General features: G+C 39.8%; 1 protein-coding gene and 1 pseudogene across 1 annotated transcript; one reads left to right on the top strand and one right to left on the bottom strand.

The window, feature by feature from the left end:
• Positions 1 to 105: 105 nt before the first annotated feature.
• On the bottom strand, positions 106 to 12,203 carry LOC148718631 (beta-galactosidase-like). The gene is made up of 11 exons (XM_088740958.1): positions 11,931 to 12,203; positions 10,276 to 10,397; positions 9,904 to 9,932; positions 9,179 to 9,245; positions 8,345 to 8,446; positions 7,456 to 7,626; positions 6,436 to 6,657; positions 5,551 to 5,753; positions 3,815 to 4,009; positions 3,013 to 3,366; positions 106 to 901 (listed from the first exon to the last, which is right to left on the bottom strand). Exons 1-11 carry the CDS (start codon positions 12,161 to 12,163, stop codon positions 557 to 559), a joined length of 2,043 nt encoding a protein of 680 aa, XP_088597084.1. The 5' UTR covers positions 12,164 to 12,203; the 3' UTR covers positions 106 to 556.
• Positions 12,204 to 13,481: 1,278 nt separating this feature from the next.
• LOC148718630 (uncharacterized) lies at positions 13,482 to 16,723 on the top strand (annotated as a pseudogene).
• The last annotated feature ends 1,329 nt before the right edge of the window (positions 16,724 to 18,052 follow it).

Raw genomic sequence — 18,052 nt, 5'->3', positions numbered from 1 at the left:
GCAGAAAATTTGAGCGGTCAGTCGATCCGCAAAAGTTTGATCGTATGAGAAGCAGAACCTAAGGCATTCGGTGAAAAATCGCCTAAAAAGTGTGAGTTCAGTGGATATTTGAACAAGCAATCGAGTATATTTTTAGCAATGTCAAAAGTAATCAATAAATTATAAAATCAAATCAAATCGTTAAATCAATTCATTAAATCAAGAAATCAGAAATCATTTAAGTACAACTCATTTTATAAATAACTGTTTTCCCTATTAAATGCTTTTTTCTCAAGTTTAGTATAAAACCACTTACGTTTACGTAATTAACCGTATCATCGCACCAAATATCATTACACCCTGTGAATATCACGTTACATGACACAATTATTTTCTTTTACAAAAATACAAAAACTAAATTACTATAAAACCTCTTCAGAGGTTACTAATTGTACTCCTTTCACCAACTATTTCCCTTTGCACTTGTGATTCACCTTGAAGGATTAGTACCCTTCATCTTGATGTAGTTACAGAGATGATTTAACTAAAATTTAACATAACCTTAAATTGCTGTTATCTACAGCCTAGAATTTAGAACATCAAAGATTTGTTTCTTTGTCTTGGCGTACGAGGGTAAAAAGTCCTTATATTTCGCGGTCCAATCGTCGTAAACTTTATCAGACTCTGGCACAATCTGCTTTGTTGTCATGGGTCTTACAGGTCCATTTATCTCAGGTGTCCCCACGAAGTCCACAAAACAATCCTTAGAGTCTTCACAAGGAGCGTTATCTAGCTCCAAGAGAACCACTTCGGTTACTGCCTTGCCCGAATTTAGGATGCTCGCTGGGACATACAGGGTGACCTGGGGTCCAACATCTGGCCAATACCGTCCAATGTTGAATCCATTTACAAAAGCCTGACCCTGCAAGGTAAAAGCATGGTAAAAGATAAGACAGGTTTCAAATTGATCAGCATGTGACATCCTTACACTGATAAAAAATTGAGAAGTACATAGTACTGACTCTATATACATATACGAGCACGGTTGTACAGCACTTTACGCCCCATCCTACCCTGTCGAAAACATGAAAAAGCCATACCACGCTTCCTTATTAAGTCACGGTTTATTCCCTTGATATTGCAGTAAATGGTTTGAACCCGGGGGTAACATGTGAAGGTGTAGTCTGATCGTCCGGGTGAGTGTAGTCCTGAGAAGGACTGTTGTCGGTGGCAGTGACTGACGTTTCGACAACCTGTGCGGAAGTCATCATCAGAGTCAAGTGAGTGATTGTTGTCAGTAGAATGTTCTTATTCCACTTCGTGTGAAATGATCGGTTGGTTTTGCCGTGATGTTATTGGCTGTAAGACTCAAGTGACGTAAGTCGTTCGTGATTGGTCTGTTTCGGTCTGTCGGTAAAGCTAGGTTGTTCTTTTTCGGTCGTTTGTGATGTTTATGTCGTGAATGAGTCGTTTGTATGGGGCGGGTAGTTGTTGACATCTGTTTAGGGGAGTCTGTTCTAAGTTAGTAAACCAGCTTTCCAGAGTCAGTCGTTGAAAATAATCAGTGCTGTAGGTTAGGCATTGCGCAGAGTCCCAGTCAATGTTGTGGTTGGTAAGTCGATGGTGTTCAGCAATGTGATTGCTGACATCACCTTTCCTCGTCGCCCGTCTGTGTTCAGTCAGTCTTGTTGTGAGGTTTCTGCCAGTCTCACCGATGTAGGAGGCTTGGCAGTCGGAACAATTGATCTTATAAATCGTTCCCTGTCTGTTCCTCGGTTCGTCTTTGTCTTTAACGTCGGTTAGTAACTGACGTAGTGTGGTGATGGGTTTGTGGGCGACGCGGATATTGAAGGGTAGTAAGATGCGCGAGATGTTTTCAGACATACCTTTTATGTACGGTATGGTTGCTGTAGTCGTAGGGGTTGCGGTGTCGTTTGTTTCGGTAGTGGTAGTGGGTCGGTGAGTGTTTCGTCGGATGAAGTCGTTGTTGTAGTTGTTCTTCGTAAAAACACGGTGAAGGTATTTGTTCTCGTCGGATAAGCTGTCTGTCGAGTCACATACTAGTTGTGCGCGTCGTGTTAGAGTTCTGATAGTTGTGGCTTTGTGTGATGTAGGGTTGTAGGATGACTCGTCTAGTAATCTGTCGGTGTGTGTCGGTTTCCTGTAAACTGTCGTTCGTAATGAGTTGTCGTTGTGGCTTACCAGGCAGTCTAGAAAAGGAAGTTTGCCATTTTCTTCGACTTCTCTGGTAAACTGTATGTCAGTGTTTTGTTCGTTAAGGTGGTTGTGGAATGCGTCAATTTCGTCGTGTCGAACGGCGGTGAATGTGTCGTCAACGTAACGTAACCAAAGCGGTATCGTTTGTCGGCAAGTCGAAAGGGCGCGTTCCTCGATGTTCTGCATCACAATTTCTGCTATAACAACAGAAACTGGAGACCCCATGGCAGTGCCGTGTAACTGTTTGTAGTGTTTACCGTTGTACTGAAAGTAAGTAGACGTTAGGCAAATGTTTAGCAAGTCCATGATGTCGTCTGTCGGTAGCGGTAGTGGTTCGGTAGATTTTCGGATTGCAGTCTCAGTGCATTGTAATGCTAATTGAAGTGGAATACTTGTGAACAGTGATTTCACATTGATTCACACATTTCCCTTGATATTACAATTCTATTTACAACGCATCGGTTAACTCCAACTCGCAGCTCCTCGCTTATTCGGAGAAAAAAGACATTAAAAGCGTTGCATTACAGGCACGTGGAACAAGGCCATATATGGGCGAAAAACACGTGCCGCATACATGTTGTTTGGTTATGTAATAGACAAACGAAATCACTTATAATGTCGATCAAATTAAGGCTAATTAACGTATCGTACAGTTTCCAATAACCCGCAGCCGCAAAAACAAGTGAGAGGACTGAACTAAAAGTGTTTGTCGACCTCAGCTAATAAATACTGCTTCTTTTAATTATATATACGTACAAAGTAACCAAATCAACACTTTGCATTCTATCCTACGAGCTAAGCAATTGTCTATCTTACCTTAAACCAACCAGGAAGTTTGAGAAACGTGTCCATTGGAATACCATCTGGAGAAGGGGGGATGTTCCCGGAGTAAAACGATGGAATTTGAACACTACTCTTGCCATTAAGCTTGGTCAATGAAGACTTTTTACCACCAACAAAATCGTCCAAATGCAACGGGTAGATGGTCCAGTTTCTGAGGACCACGCTATTGAGGGTCACGTTTCCAAGGATTCCTTTTGGGTCTTGCAAATGGGGGCCGTAGTTAATACGGCCCATATTTTCCACCAGGATGTCCAGAGTTGCGCCCTCTTTGACTTCTATGGTGGCATTGGTCTTTCCACCTACTCGAATGAGTGTTACTTGACGGACCTGTAAAAAAGGAACTGAAGATGTCATATCAAAGGAAATATCAAAGAAATTTACAAACTATTAGAAAATACTGTTTACGTGATATCAAAGATTTGATAGAAACCTCGCTGCGTCGTGTTAAAGGGTTGCCCTTCTGGTAGAAAGTGTCTCGAGGCTCACTGACAGTTTTGTTGACTTCGTGGTTACCAGGGCTAACCCTAACCCTAACCCTAACCCAGGGCAAAATGGGGTGCAGTTTGCAATGATGGAAGCCGCGGAATGTTTATAGAAAATTCCAGGTTGACAAGCAGGACTCGCACTTTCGAGGGGATGACAATGAAATTGTGAATCAACAACATTTCTGCTACAAACCTGGTTAACAAACACAATTCCTCTGTTCCTCAGTCCAGGGATTCTTATATTTGCTGTAGGACGACTGAGGAGTATCAACAACATTTCTGCTACAAACCTGGTTAACAAACACAATTCCTCTGTCCCTCAGTCCAGGGATTCTTATATTTGCTGTAGGACCACTAAGGGGTATCACTGTTCGATACAGGATGAATCCATAATTCAACCCAATCTGCTCCATACTTAAAGTATCATTCCTCAAAACAGGCCCAGATGGTGTAAGGAAATGAAGAACATCGAAAACTGAACTGATCTGTAATTAAATATAAAACTTATGATCACCCCGAAGAAAAAATCTGCACAGCCTCCTATGTTACCAATACGCAGTGTGGACCTCTCCCTCTTGAAATAATTGCAAGATAACCATCGGCGTAAACAATCTTAAATGTAATGACTTTTCATCGACCATTCCTTCAAATGAGCTGTTAAGCTAGCAAAGTGTAACACATCTAAGTATTGCTTCGCCGTCGGCGTCCATATGGTGCGCAAATGGATCAGTCTGCCGAGAACTATGGTCGGAGTTTTGAAAAGTCTAAGAGCGAACTTACACGTCTTTCAACCCAGACTCTCAGTTATTCTTACTGATTATATTATTATAAATAAATATCTAGATAAATAACTAACTGCAGACAGTACTGTTTCGGCCTTCTGGGCCTCATCAGAGCACTGAGTTTTTTTTTTTTGTTTTTCAGGCGCCCCCGGCCACGGACCCATTAGTGCAATGGTCAGTGCTGCAACGGCCGGACGACATATATACTTAACGGAACCGGAGTGCAATGGTTCCGCCGAGTAACGCCTGAAGGAGGGTACACCAGTACGCCAAAATCGCCCAGGAATCGAACCTGGCCCCCCGGAAGCGCTCCCCGCCTAACGGGGCACCTGAACAGTCGGGGTGTGCAAGGACTGCTGTTGGGTAACGAGTCCCATAATGCAGAGAACTACATGCTATGAGACCCTAAGTGCTGATGCTAGGACGGGGGAGAACCGATATGGATCCCCAAACGATCCCACACTTGTGGTATCGTCTAAGCCATGCCAGAGTGCTCAAACTAGAAGAGCCTAGTGAGCTATGCACAATGCTCGCGGCGATGACTCATCCCACAGTGCTCAATTTGGACATGAAAGCAGAGCTTTGTATGCAAAAGAGCTATATCTAACTGCAGATAAATAAATATAGATAAATAAATATATTGATATTCTTGGGTAATTTTGGTTTTATCAACTAAGTTGATAATGTAAATTGGCCACCGTATAGAGTTTCAAAGCTGACGTCTCCAGCGTTAGCCCTTCGCCATTCGCTCTCACGATATTGACAAAACCAAAGTTAAATTGTTATACTCCCCCACCGACGCAGCACCGCGTCCTCTTTAGAAACGTACCCCCTTAATAGATATTTTTAGTTCTAGTCTTAGGATACCAAACCACAGGAAGCTAAGGGTCTCCAGGCCTCCGTGACTCAACTCCTTAAATTGCCATTCGCTCTGACGAAGGGCTAACACTGGAAACGTCAGTTTTTAAACTCTTTATGGTGGCTAATTTACGTTATCAACCCAGTTAATAAAACCAAAATTACTTTGTTATACTCTTCCACCGACGTAGTACCACAGCTTTTTATAGAAACGTATCCAATTCTAGTCTCAGATACTAAACCACAGGATGGGTCTCTTAGCCTCGGGTACTTAACTCCTTAAATTTGTAATCATTACGTCAATCCACACAATAGCGCTGCAAAGGAACTTCAGTATTTCCATGATGTAGTGACAAAACATACAAGGAGAAGCTGAGGAGACTTACTTTGGTCATATTGACTTTTCCATATGCAAACTTCCGTGTGGGGAGAGGGAGAGGACCTGGGGGGACTGTGGCATATTTACCGATGGTTTCCATGATTACAAAGTATTTTGTAGTTGGGTCTCCCGCTTCTGTCAGTGGAGCATCATAGTCATAGCTGGTAGGCTGTGGTTGGAAGACGCGACTATCTTGATAGCCATTGGCTCCTAAGAGTTGATCAAACAACAAGTACAATTCAATCCCTCACAAAGAGGTATTTATTAATTTTCAAGGGATATTTTTCCTGTGACACAAAACTTTGCCTCATGGCAAGAGCACGAGACCCTTTAATGGAAAGTGTTGTGTCCATTACAAGACAATTTTATCCTCACAAAGCCCCTCTTCATGCCAGAGTGGTTTGTGAATTGGTATGCTCAAACTGTCAGAAAACGTGAAAAAAAAAAGGCCTACCCAGCAGTCCCTCATTATTAGCGCAGCAGGACACGCATTTCTCCCCCCTCCCCCGCCCCCACGGAAAGATTTAATACGGGTGGGGACAAGTTTGTAGGCCTGGCTCTAATCATTAGTGCTAGACCCATGAAGACCTCTTAATGGCTAGTGTTGCTCAAGCCTCATATTTTTCTAGTGCTGTAATAACGTGAGCCTGCTCCCAGGCGACCTAAAAAACTTTCCTTCAGTAAATATTTCATGTTAAAGCTGCTGTAGAAAATCTCTTTCATTTTCAAATTTCAATTTTTCTCTTCCTCTCCCTCCCTTCGTATTCTATTCGCATTCACGTGCAGCGCGCGTAATTTCACGAGTAAGCCAATCACGTCAAAGAGTGCTAATCTTGACATTGAAAACTGACGTTGACATTTACGCGTACTTTTGTTGTGCTTTGTGACTCACCATTCATGAAACCAAAGTTGGTGCCACCTTCAAACATGTACATATTAACAGAGGCATTCAGTGCCAGAATTTTGTCAAGGTAAAATGCAATTTCTGCCGCATCCCTTGTCTGATGTTGCTCAGCCCAGTGGTCAAGCCACCCAGGATAAAACTCAGAATTCACCAGAGGTCCGTGGGATTGATATTTTCGCAGGAGGGCAAAGGGTACTGCGGGATCAACACCTGTGAAAGTCAATGAGATTTATTAATAGATACTGAAAGAAGGTTGAAGGCGCGCTCTTATTGGCTACTCAAACTCTACACATCCTTTGCCAGTCATCTCTGCGCAACTCGTGCGAGATTTGCACCTGCAAATATTACAATCGTTACAGGAAATAATGAGTTAACATCATTTTTTTGTGCTATGATATCTCACCGTTACAATACATACTAAAACAACCACTCACTTCAGCGTCGGTGGCTAGCGGCGGATATTTATCTTGCTGCATCACGGTTCGGTAATTATCCGCCACTAACCACCTCCACCTTGATAACAATTGTTGATTAAGAGTCAAATATCAAATATCACACAAGGGGAAGGCTGACTTGGATTTTTAATTCCAGCGAAGTCTGATTTGTGACCACAAACTACGAATTCTAATGGTAAGACTGAAAAGGTAACTCCATACTAAATGACTGTCAGCCATAATTGATCGGCTCTATTCATTTAAATTAAGAGGGTAAGTTTTCGTCGGTGGGGTTAGCAAGGTAATTTACAATTTCAACCTAGTTGATAAAACCAAATTACTCTTAGACTATTCATTTAACAATCTACACCCTGACATCAGTATGCATATTCTCCATACTGTTCACTATACATTTCCTAAGGTGCTGACAAGGAGAATTTGTTGAACAATCAAGAGCTTTTTGATTAGAGATCATTCGCTTCATTCTCGTAACCTTAATGTGTGATTCAACTGTGATATTGTAAGGAGAAATTAGACAATGGTGAAAGTTTAAAAAATCCACATTGATATTTACCTGCTCCAAAATCCACAGTAGTAAACAGAGTGGGTAGGGATCCACACTCCAGCATTTTATCGTTAGCACCATCATTGGTAAACAGAATAACGTCTTTACCAAGATGTTGTTCAAACACCTCTTGCAGGTGACTAGTGAGAGGGGGTGTGGTGGATGTGGGAGAGAAGTAATCTCCCTCAAAAGAGTCCAACAGTCCTTTCTGAACCAAAGTTTGAACCCTCCCAATAAAAAATCCTGGATCCGCCCATGAAGAGACCCCTACAAAAGAGAGTGTGTTGTGTGATGAAACCACATGACCTCTGTGAAGGAGACTACCATGATAATAGCTAGGCTAACATCTGTAAGCTTTTGTTTCATTTTATTGATCATCAGTATGTGCCATTTGTTATCAGTGATGACATTATCTTCATTGTAGTAAGCTCTCAGAGCCCTCTTATATCATTAAACAGATTTGGTTATTTGTGAGTGGAGCTTGACTGCATGACTTATAAAAGCATGCTGGCCAGTTTTTGAATCTGGAAGCATTTCAATTATTAATTGGTTGCATTGATGACTTCATTAAAGGAACAATGGTTCCAGAACTTATAAGGTGCTGTGTGCTGGCAGAAAACTTGCTTGAAAAATGTAAAATACTTGGCTCAAATTTAACTGTAAATGTCACCTTTCAAACCGGCAGTCTAGATCTCACAGGTATCAACGAACGCTTTTCATTCCACTAACTTATTCGTGTTTATCTCGTTGCCATGTTCCCACCAATAATGTAGCGCCACAATTCCTCTATTTGCTCCAACGAGGGGCTAACGCTCGAAACGTCAGCTTTTATAATCGTAACAGTGGTCAATTTACCATTTAAACTTTGTTGATATATTCAAATTATTTCAAATGTAACCAGTTACCTGAACAGCAATGATTGGTCCACCACTGGCATACAAAAGTGGCTTTAGCTTCGGAAGTAAGACACCCATCCAGCGATCCACTGCGGCAATATAACCTGCCAAGAAATTATAAATGAGATTTGTATAGTCCTGAAAGACTAAATGTAATGTTTTAGATTAAGTATATACTAGTAAGTGTTTTAGCACTGACAGTATCGCTGCCCTTTTATGTTGTTAGGCAGTTGTGTTCTCTCTTCGGTTTAAAGTTTCATCTGTTTTCTATTAGAATCTGCTGTCATTAGTTACTGGACTAAAGTTTGGAAAATTGCAGCCATAGCCAGCTTGCAGGCTGTAGCTTGTTTTCAAGGGAAAGATCCAGTGCGACAAATATGCAGTCACCATATTGGATAGGTGGAAGATCTAGGATGAGTGACAAAGTAAGGGGGAGAGGGAAAGGAAAAAAACCCTCCCCTTTCCCCCTTCACTTTGTCATCCCTGCTTTCTTCACCCATCCAATTATTTTATGGTGACCAAATATTTTCTGCCCTGAACCAGTAACTCCCCTTTAAAAACAAACTATCACCTCCAAGCAGGTTACTACAGGCTTAGCATTCCATCGAAAATCATTACAGCACATTGACAATGTAAATGAACATAACACCTGTCTTTGGCAGGTAATTTTTTTGTTTTGCTGGTTGCTAAACTATTTTCACTAAGTATTCTCAGTCTTGTAAGGTTTTGTAAATTATATAAATTAAAAGAATATTAACTAATTTTCATCATTACTTAATATTATGAATTTAACTATAAATTTATTAATTTACTAGGAAAGATAATTTGTCTTCAACCTTTGTCTGTTGATGATCTCAACTTTGCTGTTGTGTAGTTTCGAAGCAGCCAGGGAGGAAAGCCACCCTGGAAGTTGACAGAGACATTATAATTATCATTGCTAAATAACAAAAAACAATTATGAAATTGATAGTTTATTTTTAAATCCTTAACTCTGCAGATTGGAACTCCAATCTCATGTCAACTTAAGTGTGCAGCTGAAAAAAATTCTGAAGGCCTAGCGCAGAAATTTAAAATGCAAGCCACTGTGGCCTAATAACCGAAACATTTTTTTTTTTCAAGGAATGCATAGCACAAAATGAACTCAGACAAATCATTAATTTGCAAAAACTACATTTGTGGAAGGGAAAGCAAGCTTGAGGACACATTTGTGTTTTGTCTTAGCACTTAGGAAATATTCAGAACATCCTTGGAAATATTGACTTCAAAAAATGCTGAAACTTATCCAAAGCTGTGCTCTAAGAAAAATTGAAGGGAACCTAGTGATCTGAAACTGTAAAATCCAGGGTGCCCACCATATACTTCCTATGAAAAAATTAAGGTTCCTCAGAGTCACCAAAGAGCAAAAGTTAAGTGCCAGGAGCCACTGCTAGACCACAGCTCTGATCTGAGGATATAAAATCTCATTCCTAGCTTTGACTTGACAAGTACACAATCATGCAATCAAAAGGTAATAATTAGGTGCTACACTTATGATCCATGGAAATTTAAGGCCATTACTCACCAGATCCCACTCAGCACAAATATATGGACCTGTTCATGTACAATGTAAAATGGTAAGCTGTCTTATTAGTAACTCATGACAAAGTTTTAAAATTTCTACAAGGAATTATTGAATATCAAGTAGATTAGGACTGTAATGAACACTACTAAGAAATTGTGAAAATAAAACCTAAAAAATATTTAGGCCTAGCAGTTGAACCCATGATCTCTACGAGACCAGCATGGTGTTCATGAGTTCAACTCATGTCACTCACAAGCCTAAATTTTTTTCAAGCTTTATTTTTGCTACTGCTTATTTTTTAAGTAGTGCTCATTGCTGTGATTGGAAGATCACTAGCTACCATCTTCATTTATTAATATCTTGTCCACTAACCTGCCCTAACAATGACCAGAAGTCCTGCTGACTGAGCCATCTGAATGAAACCAACCAAATCATTACTTCCTTCAAAATCATACTTTCCTTCCTGAGCCTCATGCATATTCCAAGCAACATACCTATACACATTTGATAAATAACACAAAACAAAATTGATTTTTTTTGTTCGCGTTAATTAACCCTAACATCAGAATGCATATTCTCTAAACTGTTTTCTCTAAATTTCTAAATCAATAAAAATCCAATGAACTGGGGTCAAATAAAGTAGTAATTATACCCACCCTACAGAGCGTAATATTAGCTAGGAAACAGGGTATCATAGCCTATAAATCTTAAAGTGCAATTATTTAATGCTGAGATTTCAAAGACATGAGGTCAAATATAGAACTTGGCTTAAGGAAAATAATGATTTATCATTTTTTATTGCTGTTACATAGATGAATAATATTGCTACAAAGAAATGACAGGAGACAAAAACTAACCACAAATTCTTCAATCTATAGACAAAACATTCTAACTTGAAACCAAATTCTCTCCTGCTATAATGCAGTTAGCGCTGAAGATACTAATGCACTAATGGCTATGTACAGAGTAACTCTTACGTTGCCACAGTATTCAAGCCAGCAGATTTCATCTTAGTTAATCTATCCATCCAATGGCATCTCATGATACGAAAATAGTGCACATCCCCAGAGATAAATCTAAATGGCTGTCCATCCTTGAGAAACTGGTTCCCCTTCAAGTCAGTTGTAAAACTTTTCCTCAAAGCACACTTTTTCTTCTTTTTTGCTTTCCTTGCTGTGGCTGTAATTATTGTTGCCAGTAAAATGACAGCAAATGAAAATGACCATGAAACCTTCATGGCATCAACTTTTTTTTTTTTTTTTCTGTAGAGGAATATACTTTCCTCCAGGTCAATTAAATCACTTGAAAATTTAGAGAATCTAGCTGCATGTTCATATATACTATAGATGGCGCTTCTAAGCCTGGGAGGTTTTAAAATATGAAACAAAGCACTAAATCATGATCTTTATTTAACTAATAATTTATTGATGAATGAGCTGGTTGACTTGAAAAGGTACTAATTAGAGCACCATTCATGTTTTTAGTTTGTCACTAAACCACCTGAAATGAGACAATTACAAACGCGAAGAGGAGGGTGCAACAAACAAAAGGTGGAAAAACTTCGTGGCTCTTTTCGTGGTGTTATGCAAGACACTTTTTCCTTGATATTTTGTGTCCAAAAAGCTGGTCCGATAGTGGCTCAAGCGATATTATTATCAAGTACAATCTGTCACGAAGCAGGTTCTGCCCTGACATATGTAATTGTTTACTAACTTTGCAAACGTTAGATTCCCCTGTAGAAGCTTGTGACAAGAATCTCTCCGCGAACGAAGCCAGGCGAATTTCACGAATATTTTTCCGCTCTTACTACGCTTTTTTCGTTAGGCCAAAGCAAAAATGAAAGCGAGGGCAATACTGGTAGTCAGAACTATAAGAAAAATTACGTGTATCCTCACCAAACTCAGTTTAATTTCACTCAAACCAGTGGGTATTATTGACTTCGCCATGCAGGTCTCTTAGTCTGGATTACATGGGACAACTGATTAACATTTAAACTACAAGTAGCAAGCATATATCTTTTCACTCACGTTTGCAAGGTATTCAGACCAGCGGCTTTCATTTTCGCCAATCGATCTTTCCAGTAAAACTCTGGAACGCGAAAGTAGTGAAAACTCCCCGAAATGTATCGAAATGGTTCGCCGTCCTTGAGAAAAACGTCGTTTTCATAGTCTATCGTGAATGAGCGAGAATATGATGTGTGAACAAAAGAAACAAACAGTAAAATCGCGGTCCACACTGCAGACAACATCGCAGATATCATGGACAGAGCCAGAGGTAGCCGTGGTCCCTGCGTGACAACTGTCACGAAAATAGTGTTCGCGTGACAACTGCGAGTCGCAGCGTATAATTTTTTTAAAGTGTAGATCTCGCAACGATGAATCCACATACCAATAGCAAGAATTTTTAAATTTTTGTATTTTTTCCTACACTAACTATTAATTTAGTGCAATAAGGGGCAGCGAAAGATGTTTCAACAGAGTTAGTTCACGGCGTGAACTATGCACGCCTTGCACACCCATCGCCAAGGTTTTCTAACCTCCCTTTTTACCTCTTTCAAGCGATAAATCAGAACTGGTCCTTAATCGAAACGATAATTTTATATATACTTCCAACAGTCAATTCAGATACTCGATTATCTACCTATCTACCCAACTACAATAAAAAAAATGAAAATATTTCAAAAAGAAAAACTTTCTTTCATTCGAGGCCGTGTCTAAACATTTACTTCTTAAAACTCAAAATATCATGACTTAAAACTGTATCGACTTAATTTAGAATTAAAATCGACTACTCAAGATTCTTGAGTAAGGTCTTTAGGCAAGTTGTTCCACTGGGAAAAAAAAAAAAAAAAGAAAAGAAGGTTGGCAATGGAAGATGGAAATCGTTGTAGTGCAATAATAATGAGCAATCAGAGCAGAACAGTAGTGAAATAGTTGATGTAGATTTCACGTCAGAAAAACCCAGAGTAGAAGCTAACATGACCTAACTTGGCAAACGTGAAATGGTTTTTTCGAAACCACTCACCGGAGCGTACTGTTAGTGCTTCGAAAAATCGGAAAACTTTATCAAGCTGGCCAGGGTTTCCGGTATCCGTGCTCACGTATAAACTAACGAATGATAAACTGAATGAATTCCTTCCCCCCCCCACCCCTCCGCCTTCCCCCCTCCCCTCCCCTCCTCTGCCACAGCTCTTCTTTGCATCTACTTCTAAGCTCGTCCCCGCGGTATGCGAAATAAGTCTTAAAGACTTGCAGGGAAATAGTGACTTAGATAGCTAAAATAGAGTGAGTATCGAGATCTGTAACTGGAATGAATCGAAACTGAACTAAAATAAATGAGAAATCAATCACCCGTCTCGAAACGAAGACAGGTAGAACATGATATGTTTAATGTATTTGGGGAAGAAATAAAAACTATAAATGTTTGCACTGGTGTGATCGAAGAACAGAGTCTTAATGTCTTATTCTTAGAGGATGAGATTGATTGCTAAAACTCAATATTAATGAATACCTTGTGTATAGATTCCAACAACACAAATGTTGATTAAAAGAATATTATGAAAATTGTTCGTTGAATGGAAAGTGCGAGAATTTTGATTAATACGCGAACCAATCATCGTAATCAGCATCTGACATACGTCTGGATTAGAGTTTTCCACGTACAAGTTGTAAAGTGGCCCGTAAAGCTACATGAAAAAAGATCATCTTGAATGCGGTCGGTGTTGAAGTTCGCAATCGTCTAATGTGTCCACGATCATGGAAGAAAACAAATCAATACGACTCCTTACGGGATGAAACAAAATAATGCAAGATCGATTTATTACTATAGGGGACTCCCCTTTTCTTAGACGACAAAGAATGAACAAATTTTTCACTTTCGATCAGTTTACTAATATAAAGGAAGTCTTTGAAACAGATTTCAACAGCTACAATACAAGAGCTGACTGACTCTGATTTCTCATACGTTTGCGTTCTCTGACGAACCTTGTCCGCGTTGAAAGCCGAAGGACCGAAGTGGAGTGGATAAATCATAATCATTATGCGGTTATCTTTCCTCTTTCATTCACTTCCCATATTCGCTCTCTTAGCTCATAAAATGATAGGCACAATGGCGGATAACGGCGCCGGTTTGGTCTTAAAAAAGCATTCAGCGGAGAACATTGAAGGCTACTACCGCCAAACAGAAGGCCTCGCTTTGTGCTTTGTCATAAACGAGACCTTTATTGAGTTGAGAAGCGGCGGCGACGATGGCAGAACGTTGGCTCACTTTAGGGACCTACAGAATGGAATGTTCCTCTTTCAAATAATAATAATAATAATAATATTAAAATTTATAGTGCGCAATGGATGTGTTTTCTGGACGATGTGTTTCTCGGGTAAGTCTTGTGTACGTGAGTGTGTCTGAAGTTGTAGGGGGGCTAAAAATTACTTTTTAGGAATCAAGTTTGCGTTAACAAATTAACGCGGAAACAAAACTATTGCTGTTGTAAGCGGTGTAGATATTAGAGCTTAAATATTTGAATTTTCCGTAAAGAGATAATTTTTTTGTGGTTTTGTCTTTTTCTGTCTTGCTAATTCAGTTATTAGAGGGTAAAAGAGGAAACTCAACGGAAATTTGTTTTGACCGTTCTTTACTTATCGTCGCAAATAAAAATACGTAATGCAGAAATCCACTCAATAATGACAAAAAATGCATTAAACTACTTTCGATCTATCAAAAATTCGGCTTTATAATATGGCTCAGTAAACGCCAACAAAGGATATAAACAAACAGGCTTTTTTCAGATCCCTTTGTATGTTTTTTCCCAGAAAAAAAAATTCAATGAAATCGAATGAAATTTTTGGTCTTTGCAACACATTGTCAGTGACTTTTACTATCATCTGGAATGCATCCCGAACCTTTGACGCACTGGTTACGCGTGACTGTAATTTGACACATGAAATTACAATGGAAATTTTAGATCATTCTTCTCAAATTTGATATTTTATCAAAAAATGAATTGACACTTGTCCTAAAAGCAAAAGGAAATTTACCAAGCCAAGCTAAAATTGAGGCTAGAAAGTGATGTAATCCACACGTAATAACAGCGCTTCATTTCTTTCCAATGAAAACTTACCAGGAGGAAACATTTGGAGTCAATAGTTAAAATTAAAGTAAGGAATCGAAATCTGTTGTCTGTCGAGCAGGGCGGGTTTTGACTGATTCGTCCCATGCCATGGCGTTGAAATATCAGGCGGGCGCAAAGCGCCAGGCGACCAGCCACGCGTGCTACCGCGTTAATATGAAAAAAAAAAAAAAAAAAAAATAATAATAATAATAATAATAATAATAATAATAATAATAATAAACATAACAAGCTGAATGATCTGCAAATTTAAAACTCTTTCTGCAAAGGGAAAACTACATTTGGTGACGTGGCTTCATTTTGCATGCCGGATGATAGCTGACTGATATTAGTTTTGTACCTTTTTCAACAGGAAGAAGTCGTCTAAATTTCCCGTGCATCTCAAGTTAACCCAAGGAGACACAGCAACCTTCAAGACCTTCACTGGAAGGAAATCTTTGACCTGAAACACGATCATCGCATGACAAACAGCGATTCATTTGCTGAAAACTTTTATTCGGCATTGGACCGGCTAAAGAACACAGCGGAGCATGCGTTATTGCACTCCCTGTTGACTGACTTGGAAACGAACGTAGATAATCACCTGCCCTTGATGAGGTTCCAGATGCTTGCCATGACTTTTGCTCCAAAATACAGCTCCAATGATAGCATTGTCCCAGAACGACATGTACGCTGGAGCAGTGACGAAGGACAGTACAAGGGAGGAGAGAGTAAGTTTGAACACGTTCGAAGCAGCGTGACACGTGAGAAAAGAACTCTTTTTCAAGAAGAGAGTAAGAAGTCTTGTCAGGATTTAAGATCTGATCCCAACCATGATGATTGCCTCGGAATGTGTGGCCCCGATTGTAAATGTTGGTACTATGTTTGTGGAAATTGCTGTCGAAATCAGCTTTGCTTTGAACACGACCAATGTTGCCGACATGACATGGACTCCATAGACTGCCTTATTCCGGTTATTCATACAATGAGCTGTGAAAACGGGTATGGTGGCTACCCCAGCTGTCTAAAATAAGTTCAATCGACACTGCTCGCATCCTGTAGATTAGTCCGCCGGGAGACCACCTTCCAGCAACACATCTCGATTAGCAAATTAGGAAATTCCCCCCCCCCCCTCCAACTACATTGTAATCTTGAACACGTGCTTAAACTAGTTTGCAGAATGGAAGGAGTTTTTTTTTATTAAATATGCACGATCACAATTTTTCAACCTTCAAAATTTAGGGGCGTCAGCTAAGTACTGTTTAACTGAAAACCAGATTTTACTTGTCAAATTGTTAGCTTTACCACTCGCGAGAGTAACTTATTTAGGGGCCAGTCATTACTTTATCGCCTAGAGTATAGGGGGGGGGGGTCGGAAGATTTTGGCTGTGTCACAATGACATTTACCTGTTCGCCCCGTAAGGCCCCGTAGTAATCCTCCCCTTGTTGGCTGTCAATTTTTTATATTTGTTAGGGACGAAGGATGCTCCGTCTGTTCCCCCCCTAAAACCCCGCCCCCCACTGAGAACTTGTTGTTTTTGAATGGCAATGGGAAGTAAGACTCGAAGAAAATAGACTATAATGATATCGTACTACGAATAAGCTGGTCTGCTACAAGTCTTCAATTCAGATTTGGTTAAAGTAGGTTTAAATAATTTGTATAACTATCATATTGTGACTCTCAATGGAGGATACTGATAAAACGTTGTTGCCGCATCATGCACGTTCTCACTTTAAAACAAAAGAACGCAGAAACGCATCGAGGAGAAAACCCCCTCAGCGTGAATAACCCATTTCCGAATTGCCTTAAGCCTCTTTTTCAAAGTGAGTCCTGGTGCTCATCCTTTCGTATGGTAATAAGTTTTCATTCACATGCAAATTAAACTCAATTTCATACGTATGGTTGAGCACCAGGCCTCGTTTTGAAAAAGAGGCCAAATGTAATTCGGAAATGGCCTATTAGATTTTTTAATTCTACTGAAACAATTTAGTGCACCCACAAAACGATCTTAGAGATCAGTCATTATTTACCGCCTGTAGGGGAGGGGGTCGGAGGAATTTGGTTGTGTCACGATAAATTTTTCCTGATTTGCCCCCCTACCCCGAAGGCTACAAACTATTCTTGTGATTCCTTCCTCTCATTGGCAGTTAAATGGCAATCAGTTCCCCCTTTAACTCTGTGAGAGACGCCTGATCCCCTTCCATTCCCCTTGAAAACCATGCCTAAAGTTGATGACCGCTGACTATACTCATGTTCCTGTAAGGGAGTTAAAAAGATTAACAAGAGAATAGAAATTGTATAACACTACTACAACATTGACGGAGTGTTACAAATCTGCGAGCCAGCGAGCCATGCGAGCCAAGGGGCGAGCCATGCGAGTCATGCGAGCCTCAGTCAAAATGTTAAGAATTTTTATTTGTTACATTTATATTCGCATGAGAACACGAACAAGAGCAACGGAACAAGATAACTCTGATTCACTAAAGAGCGAAGCTGTTAAAATTACGCGATTTACTCACCATTCTTGACGCCAATACACGGAGTTTCCCTGGAAGTACTGTTCTCTTTTCTCTTGAATGATTTTCCACGTGGATATCAATGAATTACAGGAGTCAATGGATTACCACTCAACAACCCATTCGAGTAGCGGAAGGGGGTGGAACCGTACGTTTTCCTCAGAACTTTAATTAATTTTTGTCGCACTGTTTTTATTTTTTGCGGATCCTGAGCGATTTGAATAGATAAAATTCTCTCTAAATAACAAAAATATGAAACGAAGAAAAAAATTCGTCCAACTCAGGACGGCCATTACTATGACGCAAGACTTGGCACGACGTACTGAGATGTTCAGAGCGTTAATCATATATTTCCATCCGAGATCCTTTGCAGTCGTTTGTTTTGTTTTGGAATCGCGCTATTGTTAAATGGTGAACTCTGATAGTCATTCACAAACACTATTAAAAAGAAAAACAAAGATTTGGCGAAGAACACAGTAAACAAATTTGCAGCTAAATATTTGAGACTGAAAAATCATAAATCGAGTC

Source organism: Stylophora pistillata, chromosome 12, assembly GCF_964205215.1.
Source record: "Stylophora pistillata chromosome 12, jaStyPist1.2, whole genome shotgun sequence".
Lineage (NCBI taxonomy): Eukaryota > Metazoa > Cnidaria > Anthozoa > Scleractinia > Pocilloporidae > Stylophora > Stylophora pistillata.
This window is presented reverse-complemented; position numbering and strand designations above follow the sequence as displayed.

What these genes read in the sequence shown, in the direction of transcription:
- LOC148718631 (XM_088740958.1), bottom strand. Translation starts at nt 12,163, where the DNA reads ATGATATCTGCGATGTTGTCTGCAGTGTGGACCGCGATTTTACTGTTT. An exon ending in GGTCTGAATACCTTGCAAAC is followed by an intron (nt 10,398 to 11,930) that starts GTGAGTGAAAAG and finishes AAATGTGTATAG; the next exon opens with GTATGTTGCTTGGAATATGC. An exon ending in GAATTGTGTTTGTTAACCAG is followed by an intron (nt 3,367 to 3,814) that starts GTTTGTAGCAGA and finishes CCTTTTTTACAG; the next exon opens with GTCCGTCAAGTAACACTCAT.